The following is a 14,414-nucleotide window of genomic DNA, read 5'->3' on the forward strand; positions in this document are numbered from 1 at the left end:
GTCCTCATGGAGGAGTTCCCAGGGATGTCTCATCCCATCCATGGTGCCACCATCAGCTCTGGTGGGGTTCACCAATGCTTGGGAAGTTTTGCTTGGCCTCTAAAAATTCCCTTTGTGGTGCACAAATCATCTGAGCTGAGCTTTTGTTTGTGTGCAGAGTGGGAACATTCCTGGGGGCTGGATAACGGGATGTGCAGTGGGAAGCTGTGGAGAACACCAAAATGGGGATTATTTTGTAAAGCTGCTCCAAAGCTCAACATTTCTTTCATTGCACTCTCTGGCACCTTCCACTGCCTTCTCCTGGATTTGGGATGTTCAGCACTGGGGAAATCCCTGCAGTTTGCTGTGTCCTCATGGAGGAGTTCCCAGGGATGTCTCATCCCATCCATGGTGCCACCATCAGCTCTGGTGGGGTTCACCAATGCTTGGGAAGTTTTGCTTGGCCTCTAAAAATTCCCTTTGTGGTGCACAAATCATCTGAGCTGAGCTTTTGTTTGTGTGCAGAGTGGGAACATTCCTGGGGGCTGGATAACGGGATGTGCAGTGGGAAGCTGTGGAGAACACCAAAATGGGGATTATTTTGTAAAGCTGCTCCATCACTGCTTGTGCCCCAAAGCTCAACCACAGAGCAGAGCCTTAGAGACTGCAGAGTCCCAGCCCACATCCTTGGAAAATTCAAATCAAAATCCAAATTTGGCCTTGGAAACTTGGATTTGCCTGGGTTTTGTTGCCTGGGAGGGAATGTTGGGCTGGGACTGGGGGCGTTATTCCTGTATTTGCTTGGAAAAAGCTGGAGAATCACTACAGGAATGTCTGTCACTATTTTATTTGAAGCAGAAATAAATTTTTACCCCAAAAATATGAGTTTTAGTAGCCCCAAGACCTTTTTTTGATCCATTGATACCACATTTATTAAAAACCTTGAGATCAAGCTGGAAATATCCTGTGATTCCCATCCACGTGAACCTTTGGGGCATCCCAAAACCTGCTGCTTTTTTTCCTCCTGCTGCACTTGCAGGTGAATTTGGAGTAAAAAGAAACAAAGAGTTCAATTTGCTTTGACAGCAGCCTGCTGTTAATTAGTTTTCCCTTCTTAAATTAATAAAAAAAGGCAGCTGCCCTGAACAGATTGAAGCTGGTGAGGAAGACAGGAACAGCAGCAGCTTTTCCTCATGAATATTTTCCAGCTAAAATTTTTGAAGTTCTTGCTGCTTTATTTAAAGAGAAAGCCAAAAGCTGTGAGGAAATGATGAGTGAAAAGCTGCACCCAGCATCTCCCTCAAAGCAGCACCTCAGGTGAGCTTCAAGGAGCCTCTCCCTGTCTGAGCCTCCTGCAGCAGCTGTTCCAAACAGGTTCTTTTTAAGCCCAAAAAAGCCCAGCACGATTAAAACCCCCCTCTTTAGTTACATGGGTAATTCTTCTTGACAGCTTTGTCTTAGGAATGTGCTAATTTGGGGATGAAAGCCTGACAAGATGAAGAACACGAGGAGAAGGGTTTGAAGTGGGTTTCTCCAAGGATAAGGGCTGGCTCATCAGGAAAAGGCTCCCAGAAAGTGATTTGGACACTGGGTTATCCCAATTCCTGCAGTGGGAGCTGAGTTTTCCCAGTTCCTCACACTGAAGGCTCTTTTATTCCAGTTTTTGCCAGTGGAGGCTCTTTTATCTCAGTTTCTCACAGTGAGGGCTGGGTTATCCCAAATCCTGTTGGAATTATCCCAAGTCCTGTTGGAATTATCCCAATTCCTGTTGGGTTATCCCAATTTCTGTTGGGTTATCCCAATTCCTGTAGGAATTATCCCAATTCCTGTTGGGTTATCCCAATTCCTGCAGTGGAGGTTCTTTTATCCCAATTCCTGTTGGAATTATCCCAATTCCTGTTGGGTTATCCCAATTCCTGTAGGAATTATCCCAATTCCTGTAGGAATTATCCCAATTCCTGTTGGGTTTTCCCAATTCCTGTAGGAATTATCCCAATTCCTGTAGGAATTATCCCAATTCCTGTTGGGTTTTCCCAATTCCTGCAGTGAGGGCTGGGTTACCCCAGTTCCTGTTGGAATTATCCCAGTTCCTGTTGGGTTATCCCAATTTCTGCTCTTTCATCCCAACTCCTCACAGTAGAGACTCTTTTATCCCAATTCCTGCCTCTGGAAACTGGGCTGATCCCAAATCCAGGTGTTTGTGCTGCTCCCAGATGGTTCTGCCAGGTGGGGTTTGTGTCAAACCCTCGGGGTGGAGGCAGCAGAAGCCAAATCCAGAGCAGGAAAACAAATTGCTGCTCCCTGATGTGGGGAGCTGCCTGTTGGGAAAGGATGGGACTCTTAGAGATGGATGAATTCTTGTTCCCTTTCCTGGTTTTTCTCCTCTCCTGGTGGGGGTTTGGAGCAGGGAGGGAATGGTCACACTTTGGGAGGAGTCCCCCAGGTGTGGGGCTGCAAACTGATATTTCCCTTTGCCAGTAACGGGGTTTAATTTTCTTTCCCCTGCTGTTTTTCCTGCTGTTTATTCACACCAGCTCTGCAGTTTTTAGGTTCTGAGTTCTCCCCTGGAATGGCTCTGCTGTGTAATGGGTTCATGGGATAAATTCCTGCAGCAGAAAAACTGGGGGGAACCAGCTCAGCATCTTCCTCTCAGCATCCCTGGAGTTCCTCAGAGCTTCCCTTTTGCCTGTCTCCCATTTTTAGTGGATTACAGAGGGATGGGGGGGGTTGGACCCCATTTTTATTTTGAAATTAAACCTCTCCAAAGCCCTAACATGGAAAATAAATCCCTCTCCAAAGCCCTGACATGGAAAAACAAACCCCTGCTGGTTTTGAGCAGTCAGCATAAGCTGGCTGATCCCAAAGGAAGGATGAAGGATGTGGGTGATTCCCATTTTTCTTTTTAAAATAAAAACTTGAAAATCCCTGAAGCTCAGCTAAACTTTTTCCTCATCTTTCCTTGCAGTCAAGAAGCAGATGGAGCTGAAGTCCAGAGGGGTGAAGCTCATGCCCAGCAAGGACAACAACCAGAAGACATCTGTGTGTAAGTTTTCTGGCTCTTCCTCACTGTCTTTTTGATAACAATCTCCTGGAACATTTCATTGGACTTTCCAATAATCTCTAAAACTTCGCCACTCTGAAAAGTTTGGGTGCTTTTCCGTCTTCCCTCTGCATTTCTGCATCACTCCCTCCTCCCAGTGCTCTGGTCACAAGCATTTACTAACTCCTGGAAGGGTGCAAGGGGTTGGATCTCTGCATTTGGTTGATTCTGTGCTCCAGGGTCGTGGCTTTGGGCTCCTTTTAGTGGGGAAAACAAAGAATTTTGGGATTGGGATCGGTGTTATTGCTGTAAATAAGGAGCAGGGATAAGGAACAACATTAAAAACAAAATATTAGAAAATTTACAGAGGTAGTCACAGCGTCTTCCTTTTTATATTTGAGTTTTATTTCATTTTCCCTGCAGAAAAATCATAATTCTGGGTTTGTAATGCTGATTTTTCAGGTTGTGTGTAGTGCTTGGTGTGTCAGGGGCAGAACATCTGCTGTGCCTCCCTCGGGCAGGAGGGAAATCTTTCAGCTTTCCATCAGGTTCTTCCCAAACCAGGAGCAAAACCTGGGAGTTTCGTCCCTGAATCTTGAGCTCTTACTAAAATGAAACAGGAGAGATCTGACTGGGAGTTAATATTTTATATGGATTCGAATGGGAGCAGGATGGAGCATTTTTCCAAATGGATTTTAGGGGAGAAGCTGGAATTGCTCATTTTGTTGCACAGCCCATTACCCCCATCAGAGAGGAGCAGTTTGCACAGCTCAGCCGGGTGGATTTTGCATACAAAATTCAGGAAAATGCATGGACTGGATCTGAATCGTGGCTCAGTGTCTGTCTGCAAGGAGAGTCTCCCTCCCAGCTCCCAGAAGAATTTTTAGAGGCTCTGTTTTTTTTGGGAGCAAAGCCCAAAAAAAGGTAAAAAAACCCCCAAAATCTCCAGAGCAGAAAACACTGGGGGTGTGTCCAGGGGAAATAATTCAATTTTAAAGGAAATTTCCTTTAAAATGGAGTCCAGGCTGCTCCTGGCTGGGTGATACATTCCTTGCCAGGAATAATTTATTGGAATAAACATCCCAGTGCAGTTATTTGAGTGGAAAATCCAGTTGGGAACCCCCCTGGCTGGGTGTGGAGACAGAGGGGTGTGTTTGGAGTGAGGGGAGTTTTGCCCTGGATTTTGGGGAACATGGGGAGAGGAGTGAAATCATTGATTTAATGAAGTATTGTGGTGTTAACAATACACAGAATTCCCATTTCTCCTTCCTGGGAATGGCCTTTGGAGCAGTTTTTACCCATTTTTAATGCCCTGAGGTGAGGAGGACACAGCACCTGCGCTTCCCTTTCCTGCAGATCCTGCACTTCTGAGGAGAAAAACCAGGAATTCATTCCCCCTGCCTGGTTTATCCCATCCCAAGGGGCTCAGAGCTGCCAGGGCAGCATCTTGGGAGCTCAAATCTCATCCTGCTGATGGAGGACAGCTCAGGTTGGGAGTTGTTGAGCTGGAATTATGGGGATGGGGATGGTGGCCCCAGTCCATGGTCCTTGTCACCCTCCAGCTCCTTCCCCGTGCCCTGCTCTCCATCAGGTCTGGATTTTCAGCCCTGATTGTCCCTATTTTGGAACCTTCTGCTCCCACAGGGAATTTCCAGCTGCTGAAGTGCTGATTCCCAAGGAGATGGCACCAGGAAAATCAGGTTTTTATTTATTTTGGGGTTTTTTTTTTGCAAAGCTTTGTCTGCTCTGTTCCCTGCTGGATTTGCAGGGTTGGCTGAGCCCCTCTGTGCTCCCAAACTTCCATGAGCTGAGTTTGCATCACAGAGAATTTCACAGGTGGGACAGGCTGGGTAAAGAAATTTCCTGTTCCAGAGCAATTTCCAGTTGCTCTGGCTCAAATACCAGAAATTCAGGAATTTTTGTGTCTCTTGGTAACACTTAAAGCTGTGCAACAGAATCCTAAAATCGTTAAGGCTGGAAAAGATCAAGTCCAACCTTCAAGTCCCTGCTTTATTTTTATTATTCCTACCAGCAATGTTTTCTTTCCAAGTGCTCTTTGCTAAAACCTGGCCTAAAATCCTCCCTGGAAGAACCCACTCTTTAATCCTGTAGGTTTTTGCAGAGGTTTTGGATTTGGGATTGCCTGGTCAGATTAAACCTTGTGTGTTTTGTGTGGTTGAATGGAGGCAAAATGTAGTGATGTAACAGCTGCTTGTGTTATTGCAGGGGAAAAAAATCCATAAAAATACAAAATTCTGGGGGGAGGTGCTGCTTGGGCTCAGTTGTAGTGGAAATGTGTTTGTTTGAAATCTTAATTAAGTGCCTTGTACTGCTCACCATCAGTCACATTATTTAGAAATCTTGCTTTAATCTCTTTTGGAGGGAAGATAATACTGAGAGACAAATACAGCAGGTAGAAGAAATAGTTTGAAATTTTTAGGCTGTATTTTGGAGGCTATTTCTGGCGCTGAATGCAGAATGTAAATGTGGATATTCCAGGTCCCACAGTGGGAAAATTGTGGTGGTTTGGATTTAAAAAACAGCATCCCAAGTGGTTTTTGTGGTGTTTGGGTGAGGCCCAGCTGCAGAGGTCCTGGGGGGGTGCCTGGAAGGGTTTGGGTGAAGGACTGGAATTCTGTGCGTGTCCAGCTCGGTCAAAATCTGCTTTGCAAAGTCATTTTTGGGGTGGGTTGAGCAGTTTTTAGGTCTCGAGTGTGTGGAAGTTCCTGGATTTTGGGGAGGTGTCTGTGGGACACGGGAGGCACCTGGGGCTTGGGGATGAGCTGTGCTTGCCTGGAAATGTTCTGGGAATTCTGCATTTCTGGGATTGCTTGTGAAGCTTCACCTTCAGAGCTGTTCTGGGACAGCAGCAGGGGGGAAATCGGGGTTTGGAGCTCTCCTGGTGGAACATTCCCAGCTGGGATTGGATTTTCCCAGCGCCCTTTTCGCTCTTGGTGTTGCTAAAATGAGTGTTCAGTGTCTGGGTTGGTGTCACTGAGGTTCTGGAATCATTTCATCCTTGGTTTTTTGGGTGCTGAAGGGTCTTTGGGGGTTGGAAATGCGGCAGGACCTCGTTGGGGTGAGCCCTGCACCCCTAAATCAGCTCCAAGCTCTCAGGCCTGATTTTTGGGATCATTCCCAGAAGTTTGCATGGAATTACCCTGGTGTGACCACACAGATTAACCCTTTAAACCATCTAATTCCTGCTGCAGTCCTCCCCACCCCTCCTGCCAGGAGAAATCATCAGCTCCTTTCCCTGGATTGCTCATGCTGAGAAATGCTGGGGCTTTGTCAAAGTTTTTTTTTTAGGTGCTGCTTGATTTTGTAGTTCTGAAATTCAGTGAGAAATTATCCCTTGGGAATCTGTCAGCGAAGTTTTCTTATTAAGAGAGATAAAACTAAAGAGGATTTTAACAGTGAATTCCAGTGGCAAACGGAACAATCAGAACTGGCTGTCACTGAATTCACGAGGAGAAAGAAACTGAAAAAAATCAGGAGGATGAGGGGATGGAAAATCAATCCCATGGTTGGGAGAGAGAATTCCTGAGCTTCTAATACAGAAATTGAGCAGTTCATCACAATTTTTGGGATCTGTTGTTTTTCCAGTAACCTTGAAGGGTTCACTTGGGAATGAAATCAGCCCAGGTGAAACTTTGGGAAGGTGAACACAGCAAATTCTCAGCATGATAAATCCAGTTTATAACCTTTGGGCTGTTCTCTGTGTGTGTGTTTGTGTGTGTGTGTGTGTGTGTGTGTGTTCAAAACAAAAGCTAGAGAACAAAAGTTTCTGTAAATGAGCATCTAATCCATCTCCTCCTTTTCTTTCACTCTCCTTAAAAGAGAAATTCCCCAGCTCCCAAGAAATGGAGATATCTTCCCTCTCCCCCTTGCTCAGCTTTATCTTCCCTGTTCTCTGCTTTATCTACATGTGTTTTTAGGTGTTAATGAATCTCCAGCTAATGAGACATGAGCTGGGCTTGGACCTCAGCATTGGGGTGACAGACTCTCCTCTGGGCCTTTGTTTTCCTGGGATCTGGGATCGTTTCTTCCCAAAGTTTGGAATTCCAGGCTTCATTTTTATCTGATATGGGAAATAATCACTGTGTGTGGCAGTAGTGACCCACTCTGCGGGGCACAAAAGGGGTGGTCTGGAGGGGGTTTGACCATGGGAGGAAGAATTTGCTGTGGGAATGGGATTTTGCTCTAAGGAAGAGCTCCCAAATGTTGGGGTGCAGCCCTGGAAACTGGTTGTTACAGGTGTGTTTGGTCAGGGGGGGTTTTACAGAGGAAAATCAGGAATTTGACCACTTTCCTTCACTCCCACGTGGCTTTGGGACACAAAACCCTCCTTGGGTGTCTCATCCTGAGGTGAATTTTCCTTTGTTTGGAGCTGCCTGTGCACAGGCATCACTTTTGGGTGTAGGGAAGGAGCCCAAGGAAGGTGGTGGCGCCTGGGGACTTTGTTCAGCCAAACTTTTCCTGTCAGAAGCTGTGAGTTGAATCCATGGGCTCCCTTCCTTCACGCTCTGGGGTGATTTGGAATCCTCTGGGCCTGTGAAAAGAGGCAAAGCAAAGTTTGGAGCTGCAGAAAACGGAGCTGATTGCTGCTTTGGTGCTGCTGACTGAGCTTAACCAGGGATTGTGGAGTGGAAAATGGGAAAACAATCCCACAGGAGGCTGTTTTCCATGAACCCATGTCTCTGGCACCTCTGTGCCCTCCCACACACACAGGAGAGCACCAAAGCATCATGAGGGAAAGCAGAGCCATGTGTGGGGACAATCCCAGCCCCATCCCTGCTCCAGCACGGAGAGAAGGGAGAAAAAATGGGCCTTAAAAAGGAAATTCCTAAAAAGAACTTAAAGGGCATCAGAGGAGGTGTTAGTGCTGAGGAGAAGCTGGAGTATTTTTGGGATCAGCAAAAGTTGGGAATCATCCTCCTTGTAGGAGCTGTAGCTGGGGATTCACCAGGGATTCCCCAGTGGTAAATTCCAAATATTGGGTGCTCTTGGCTTTGTGTGTGTCCAGTGTGGGTGGATTCTCCCTGTGGATTCTCCCCTTTCCCCCTGCCCCTGCAGGGCTGCAGCTGCTGAGCCCTCTGTCTGCCATGAGAAACGGGCTGGTGTCACCTCAGTGTCACCCTCCCCCTGGCAGTGGCCTTTGGGGCACTGTGTTAGGAGTAAAATTGGGATTTTCTTCCCTGTAATCCAGTGCTGGGCAGAGGTGGAATGGAAACGGGGTCGTTCCAGTGATTCAGCATCATGGCTGAGAAATGTGCTGTTGGTTTGGGTGCAAAGAAAACCAAATCCCACCGAATTCCTGTGGCAAAATCCCCCTTTTGTCCCTGAATTGCTGTGCTGGAATTCAGCCTGGAAATCAGGATTGTGCCAGGGCTGAGGAACCCTCCAGGTTCCCCCACTCTGAACCCTCTTTTGTGCCCTGGGCAGGTTGGAGAGGGCTGGAAATGGGGAGGATGGAGCTGGGAGCTTTCTTCAGTGCTGGCCACCACTCCATGGATTTCATGTTTGTTGGCATCCAGGTTGCTCCATAATTTTTTCCATGTTCCAACTAAATGACTTGGCTTTCAAACCCTCGACTTGCATTCCCCTCTCCTTTCTCCCTCTCGTTCTGTGCTTGGTTTTCCCCCCTGGGATCACACACCTGCCTTTTCATGGAGTTGTTTTCTTTCCCTGGCACACTGGGCTGGGCTTGGAGGGCTGTGAGATCACCTTGGAGGGTGGCAGGTGGAGTTTTAATCACAGCAAACGGGCTCTGTGGTTGGTGTCATTTAGCAGAATGGAAAAAATACCAAAAAAAATCAACTTTTCCAGAGGTGTTTCTGTAGTGGAATGGAGGGAAAACTCTGTCCCTAGCTGGCATTTTCTAGAAGACTCTTGGGTGTGTAAACTGAGCAGGATATTTGTTTCCAAAGCTGTTGTTTTTCTGGAATAAAACATTGAGGTTTCTGAGCTCCCAGTTGCCATTTTTCTCGCCACATCCACCAAGACAGCTGCTGAAAGAATGTTCCTTTTGCTATTCTGTCTCTGTATGTGCTGTTTTTTGCTTTGTAGTAACTCAGGTTGGTGTGTCCCAGGGACATAATTTGTGTCCAGACCCTGGGATTCCCGAGAGAGGCAAAAGGATAGGCAACGATTTTAGGTAAGAACATTTTCTGTGTGTCCTGTGCATGAGCTCCTGTGTGTCCCTGGCTGTGCTCTTGGTGTGGGGGGCTCTGTTTGCTCTGTCCCCCTCCCAAAATCCTGCCCGGTTTTGGGGAACACGTGTGTTAACCCTGCCTGTGTGTGCTGTTCCACGTGAGGCTCTCTAAAGATCTCTTGGAGTATTTTTATCCTTTCCCAATCCAGGTTGTAGAATCCCTCTGTGCTGTCATCCCTCCCCTGGAAAAGCGAAACACCCAAAAAAAAAATAAAAATCACTTTTCAAATTAGCTCAAGCCCCAGCATGGCCCTGCCCTTAGAGAATTTGAGGTGACTGAGGTTCCTTGTCACTGAGTCTGTGTAGTGCCAGCTAATTGGGGTTTAGAAAGTTTAAACCAGAGCTGTTGCTCCTTTCCAGTTCCCAGTTTTCCTTTGCAGGGATTCCCCAGCTGCTGGTGGCCGTGGGGAATCAATATTTCATCTGATTTTGCTGGCCAGGGATGTTTTGCTCATGGAAAATGTCTCTCAATCAAATCCCAGTCTGTCAAGTTCTCCTCAAATCCAGCAAAGGAGGGAGGGCAGAGGAAAGGGAATCCCAAGAGCCCCTAAATTCCATGGGATGAATTCCCAGCTGCTGCAGACTGGATTGTGTTACCCCAGTGAAGAAAGCAGCAAATCCAAACCACAGATCAAAGAGCAGAACTCTCAGCAGCTGATAAAGATTTTTATTTCACTTTATGAGAACACTGAGCGTGTCCTCTCCCAAGGCTGTGGATGAAATGTCACTAAAACTGGGATTTGGACATCAGCAATGGGGCAAACCCAGCAGAGGGGAGGCAGAGCTGGTCCCTCCTCCCTTCCTGCTGCCTGCGGGGCCAGGGGATGGCTCTGGCCCCAAATCCTGGCTGCACGAGGCAGGACCAGGCTGATGTCCCCTGTGTCCCCTCTCCAGGCTGGGCTCCAGCATCCAGTTCTCCTGCAACGAGGGCTACGACCTGCAGGGCTCCAAGAGCATCACCTGCAAGAGAGTCAGCGACATCATCGTGGCCTGGAGCGACCACCGGCCCGTCTGCAGAGGTGAGGGGCTCAGCCTGGCTGGATCTGGGGATTTATGGGAATTCCCAGCTCCTTCCTGTCCCTTTTCCATCACTCATCCTGTCCTCGGGCCAGTCAGAGAATCCCAGAATGGTTTGGGTTGGAGGGACTTTGAGGACCATCCTTCTCCTTCTACTGTCTTAAGACACTACCAGGGTCCAGGGGCAGTCTGAGGGGGCTCAGCCTGGCTGGATTTGGGGATCTGTAGGAATTCCCAGCTCCTTGCTGTCCCTTTTCCATCACCCATCCTTCCCTCAGGTCAGATCCCAGAATGGTTTGGGTTGGAGGGACTTTGAGGACCATCCTTCTCCTTCTACTGTCTTGTAACCACCCAGAGATCCAGGGGCAGTGTGAGCGGGTCAGCCTGGCTGGATTTTGGGATCTATAGGAATTCCCAGCTCTTTCCTGTCCCTTTTCCATCACCCATCCTTCCCTCAGGTCAGATACCAGAATGGTTTGGGTTGGAGGGACCTTGAGGACCATCCTGCTCCTTCCACTGTTCCTCCAAGCTGGCCTTGGACACTCCCAGAGATCCAGGAGTAGTCTGAGGGGGCTCAACATGGCTGGATTTTGGGATTTGTGTCCCTTTTCCATCACTCCTCCTGCCCTCAGGTCAAATCCCAGAATGGTTTGGGTTGGACCATCCTGCTCCTTCCACTCTCCCAGGTTGCTCCAAGCTTGGACACTCCCAAGGATCCAGGGGGAGGCTGAGGGGTCTCAGCTTGGCTGGATTTTGGGATTTGTGGGAATTCCCAAATAATTCATGTCCATTTCTCACCCATCCTGCCCTCAGCTCATCCCTTGGCCAGGTCAGAGAGTCCCAGAGGGGTTTGGGTTGGGAGGAACCTTAAGGAAAATGTTCCATGGGCAGGGACGCCTTCCTCCATCCCAGGTTGGCCTTGGACACTAACAGGGATGGGGCATCCACAATTTCTCTAGAAATCTTCCCCAAGGCCTCCCCACCCTCACTTTAAAGCTTTTTTTTAGCCCCTCAGCCCCTGTTTCTGGACCCCCTTCTCCCCAGAGGGGTTTGGGATGGGAGGAACCTTAAGGAAAATGTTGTTCCATGGGCAGGGACGCCTTCCTCCATCCCAGGTTGGCCTTGGACACTAACAGGGATGGGGCATCCACAATTTCTCTAGAAATCTTCCCCAAGGCCTCCCCACCCTCACTTTAAAGCTTTTTTTTAGCCCCTCAGCCCCTGTTTCTGGACCCCCTTCTCCCCTCTCAGACCCCTCCCAAGTGTCCCTAAATCCCTTCCCTCTCCTGAGCATTCCTTTAGTTCAGGGATGTCAAACCTGAGCAGGATCATCCCTTTCCCTATTCCAGGTGTTTTCTCCCCTATCCTCCTTCTCCTGTTAGAGGAAAGGCTGGAATAAAACCTGGAAAAGCAGAGATGGAGGGAGATTTTTAACTGGAAATGTGGAATTTTGGGGCTGTGCTTCCCCAGGAGCCTCATCCTGTGCCATGAGCCATCAGGGAATGGAGGGTTTTTTTCCATTTTGCCCTTGGCCATTTTGTTTTCATTCCCTCTCTGAAATGTCACATTGTGATATTTGTAATGCTAATAAAGAACAACTTGTAATATTTTTAATTGAATCCCTTTAAAGCTCTTAAAATCATAAATAGGGGTTTTTTTTCCTCCCAGTTCTTTTTTTCTTTAATTTCATCTGCAGATTTTTTTCAGGGCTTTGGAATCCCATGTAATTCTTGAAACAAGCCTGGAATAAATTGAATCAGTGTAAGAGGATATTTGGCATAAATATGTGACACTGTAAAGGAAATTTATGGTGTCCTCCTGCAAGAGATAAGAAAGGATTTGCCAGCATTATTCTGTTTCTGTGAATCATCTTAAATTTTTAGCTGCTGACTTCCATGTTTTGGGGTTTTTTTCCTATTTAAAAAGTCTGATTTTTATTTCAGCTTTCTGCCACTTTTTCCTCCCAGTTTGTGCCATTTTTTAATTGGGTTTCTCCCAAATTCCAGAGCCAGTCCCAGATTTTAACCCCTTGGGCTTCAATAATTTCTTAATCCCCAGTGAACCAACTCTGGGGGAAAGTTCTGCAGCTTCCCCATCTTCAGCAGATTCCCTCTGCATCCTGGGAGAGTCACTTAATCCCACCTGAAAAATGGGAATAATGGGATTTATCCTTCTTTTACACTGTGGGAGCTCCAGGATGAGGCAGGAGTGATTCAGCATCCTGGATAAGTGACCTCAGCTCCTTCCTAAACTGCTTCCCAGCCATTCCCAATGTTGCCACAGCTTGGTCAGGAGATTATTTTCTATATTTTACACAGAAAAAAAAACCTTTTCAGACTCCACAAATGCAAATACCTCTCCTAAATTAAATTATGCATTTAAATAAATGAATAAACTTCAAAAATAAATTAATTTTGAGGCTCCATCACAGCAGAGAATATTTCCAGAACCAGGATGTTTTCTCCCACTTTTTTTTGGTGGAATATTTCAGCTAAATATTACATCAAAGGCATTCCACAGGCAAAATTTTCCCTGCTTAAGCACTTTTCCCAGCTTTTCCTTTACCTGAGATGTTTTGAAGATGCAGAGCTGAGTTTCCACCTTAGTTCTGAGCCCACAGAAGGAAACCAGCTGATAAATACTTAATAATGACCTAATAAATCCTGGCTGTGCAGTGTTTTGGGGGTTTGATCTGCAGGAAGAAAGGGAATGGGGTTTTTTGGGGACATCAGGAAGGAGTTGTGTCATTCCTGGCCTGGATGGGGAGGGATTTTTGTGAGGAAAAAAAGGAGGAAAAAAAGGAGGAAAAAAAGGAAATAAATCAGTGTGAGCATAGGGAGTGGGCTGGGTGTTGGTCTGAGGGGAGATGGGATTGGGGATTAGTGGGATCAGGGATTGTTGGGATTGGGGGTTGATGGGATCAGGGTTTGTTGGGCAGGGATTGTTGGGATCAGGGATTGTTTGGATCAGGGCTTGTTGGAATTAGCGGTTTATGGGATAAGGCGTTGATGGGATGGGGGTTTGTTGGGATCAGAGTTTATGGGTTCAAGGTTTGTTGGGATCAGGGTTTGTTGGGATCAAGGGTTGATGGGATCAGGGGTTGTTGGGATCAGGAATTGTTGGGATCAGGGTTGATGGGATCAGGAATTGCTGGGTTCAGGGTTGATGGGATCAGGTTTTGTTTGGATCAGGGATTATTGGTATCAGGTTTTGTTGGGATCAGGGTTTGTTGGGATCAGGAACTGCTGGGATCAGGGTTGATGGGATCAGGTTTTGTTGGGATCAGGGTTTGTTGGTATCAGGGTTGGTTGGGATCAGGGATTGTTTGGATCAGGGATTGTTGGGATCAGGGATTATTGGTATCAGGGATTGTTGGTATCAGGGATTGTTTGGATCAGGGATTGTTGGGATCAGGGATTATTGGGATCAGGCTCTCATGGCCCCACTCCTCACAGAGAATCCCTCCATCTTTACACCCGGCTGTAAAACAGGAGCAGCGCAGGCCGCGACGCCACCCTTCCCATTTGTACCTCCTCCCACTTCCATCCCAAGCTCATCCCTCCTCCCTGCCCCCCGGGAAGGCCCCCCCGGCGCTGAGTGTCCCCGTTTGTGTCCCCAGCCAGGATGTGTGACACGTACCTGCGCGGGCCCAGCGGGGTCATCACGTCGCCCAACTACCCCGTGCAGTACGACAACAACGCCTACTGCGTGTGGGTCATCACCGCCCTCAACCCCGCCAAGGTGAGCTGGGGGTGCTCAGCCTGGAGAAAAGGGGACTCAGGGGTGCCCCCGTCACCCTGCACAGCTCCTGGAAGGTGCCTGTGCTCAGCTGGGGCTGGGCTCTGTCTCCAGGAGCTGACAGAACCACAGGACACAGCCTCCAGCTGCACCAAGGGGAGTTTAGGTTGGATATCAGGAAAAAAATTTTTACAGAAAGGGTGAGAAAGTTCTAGAATGTTCTGCCCGGGAGGTGGTGGAGTCCCCATCCCTGGGTGTGTTTAACAAAGCCTGGATGTGGCACTGGGGGCCAGGGCTGAGTTGATGTGTTAGGACATGGGTTGGACTCGATGATCTTGAAGGTCTCTTCCAACCTGGTGATTCTGGGAATTCTGGGAATATGTGTTCCCTGGGCATTCCCAAGGTGTTTCCTGGGCATTCCTGGGA

The 14,414-nt window shown here is 47.7% G+C and overlaps 1 protein-coding gene across 1 annotated transcript in view; it reads left to right on the forward strand.

Moving 5' to 3' along the window:
* Positions 1-14,414, forward strand: part of CSMD2 (CUB and Sushi multiple domains 2) — a 243,818-nt gene that overhangs the window by 108,695 nt on the left and 120,709 nt on the right. The window contains exons 8-11 of the mRNA XM_039733794.1: positions 2,945-3,022; positions 9,089-9,176; positions 10,128-10,252; positions 13,870-13,991. Coding sequence (XP_039589728.1) covers positions 2,945-3,022; positions 9,089-9,176; positions 10,128-10,252; positions 13,870-13,991 — 413 coding nt within the window. The remainder of the gene's footprint in view (positions 1-2,944; positions 3,023-9,088; positions 9,177-10,127; positions 10,253-13,869; positions 13,992-14,414) is intronic.

Source organism: Passer montanus, unplaced genomic scaffold (assembly GCF_014805655.1).
Source record: "Passer montanus isolate IOZ18808 unplaced genomic scaffold, ASM1480565v1 scaffold89, whole genome shotgun sequence".
Lineage (NCBI taxonomy): Eukaryota > Metazoa > Chordata > Aves > Passeriformes > Passeridae > Passer > Passer montanus.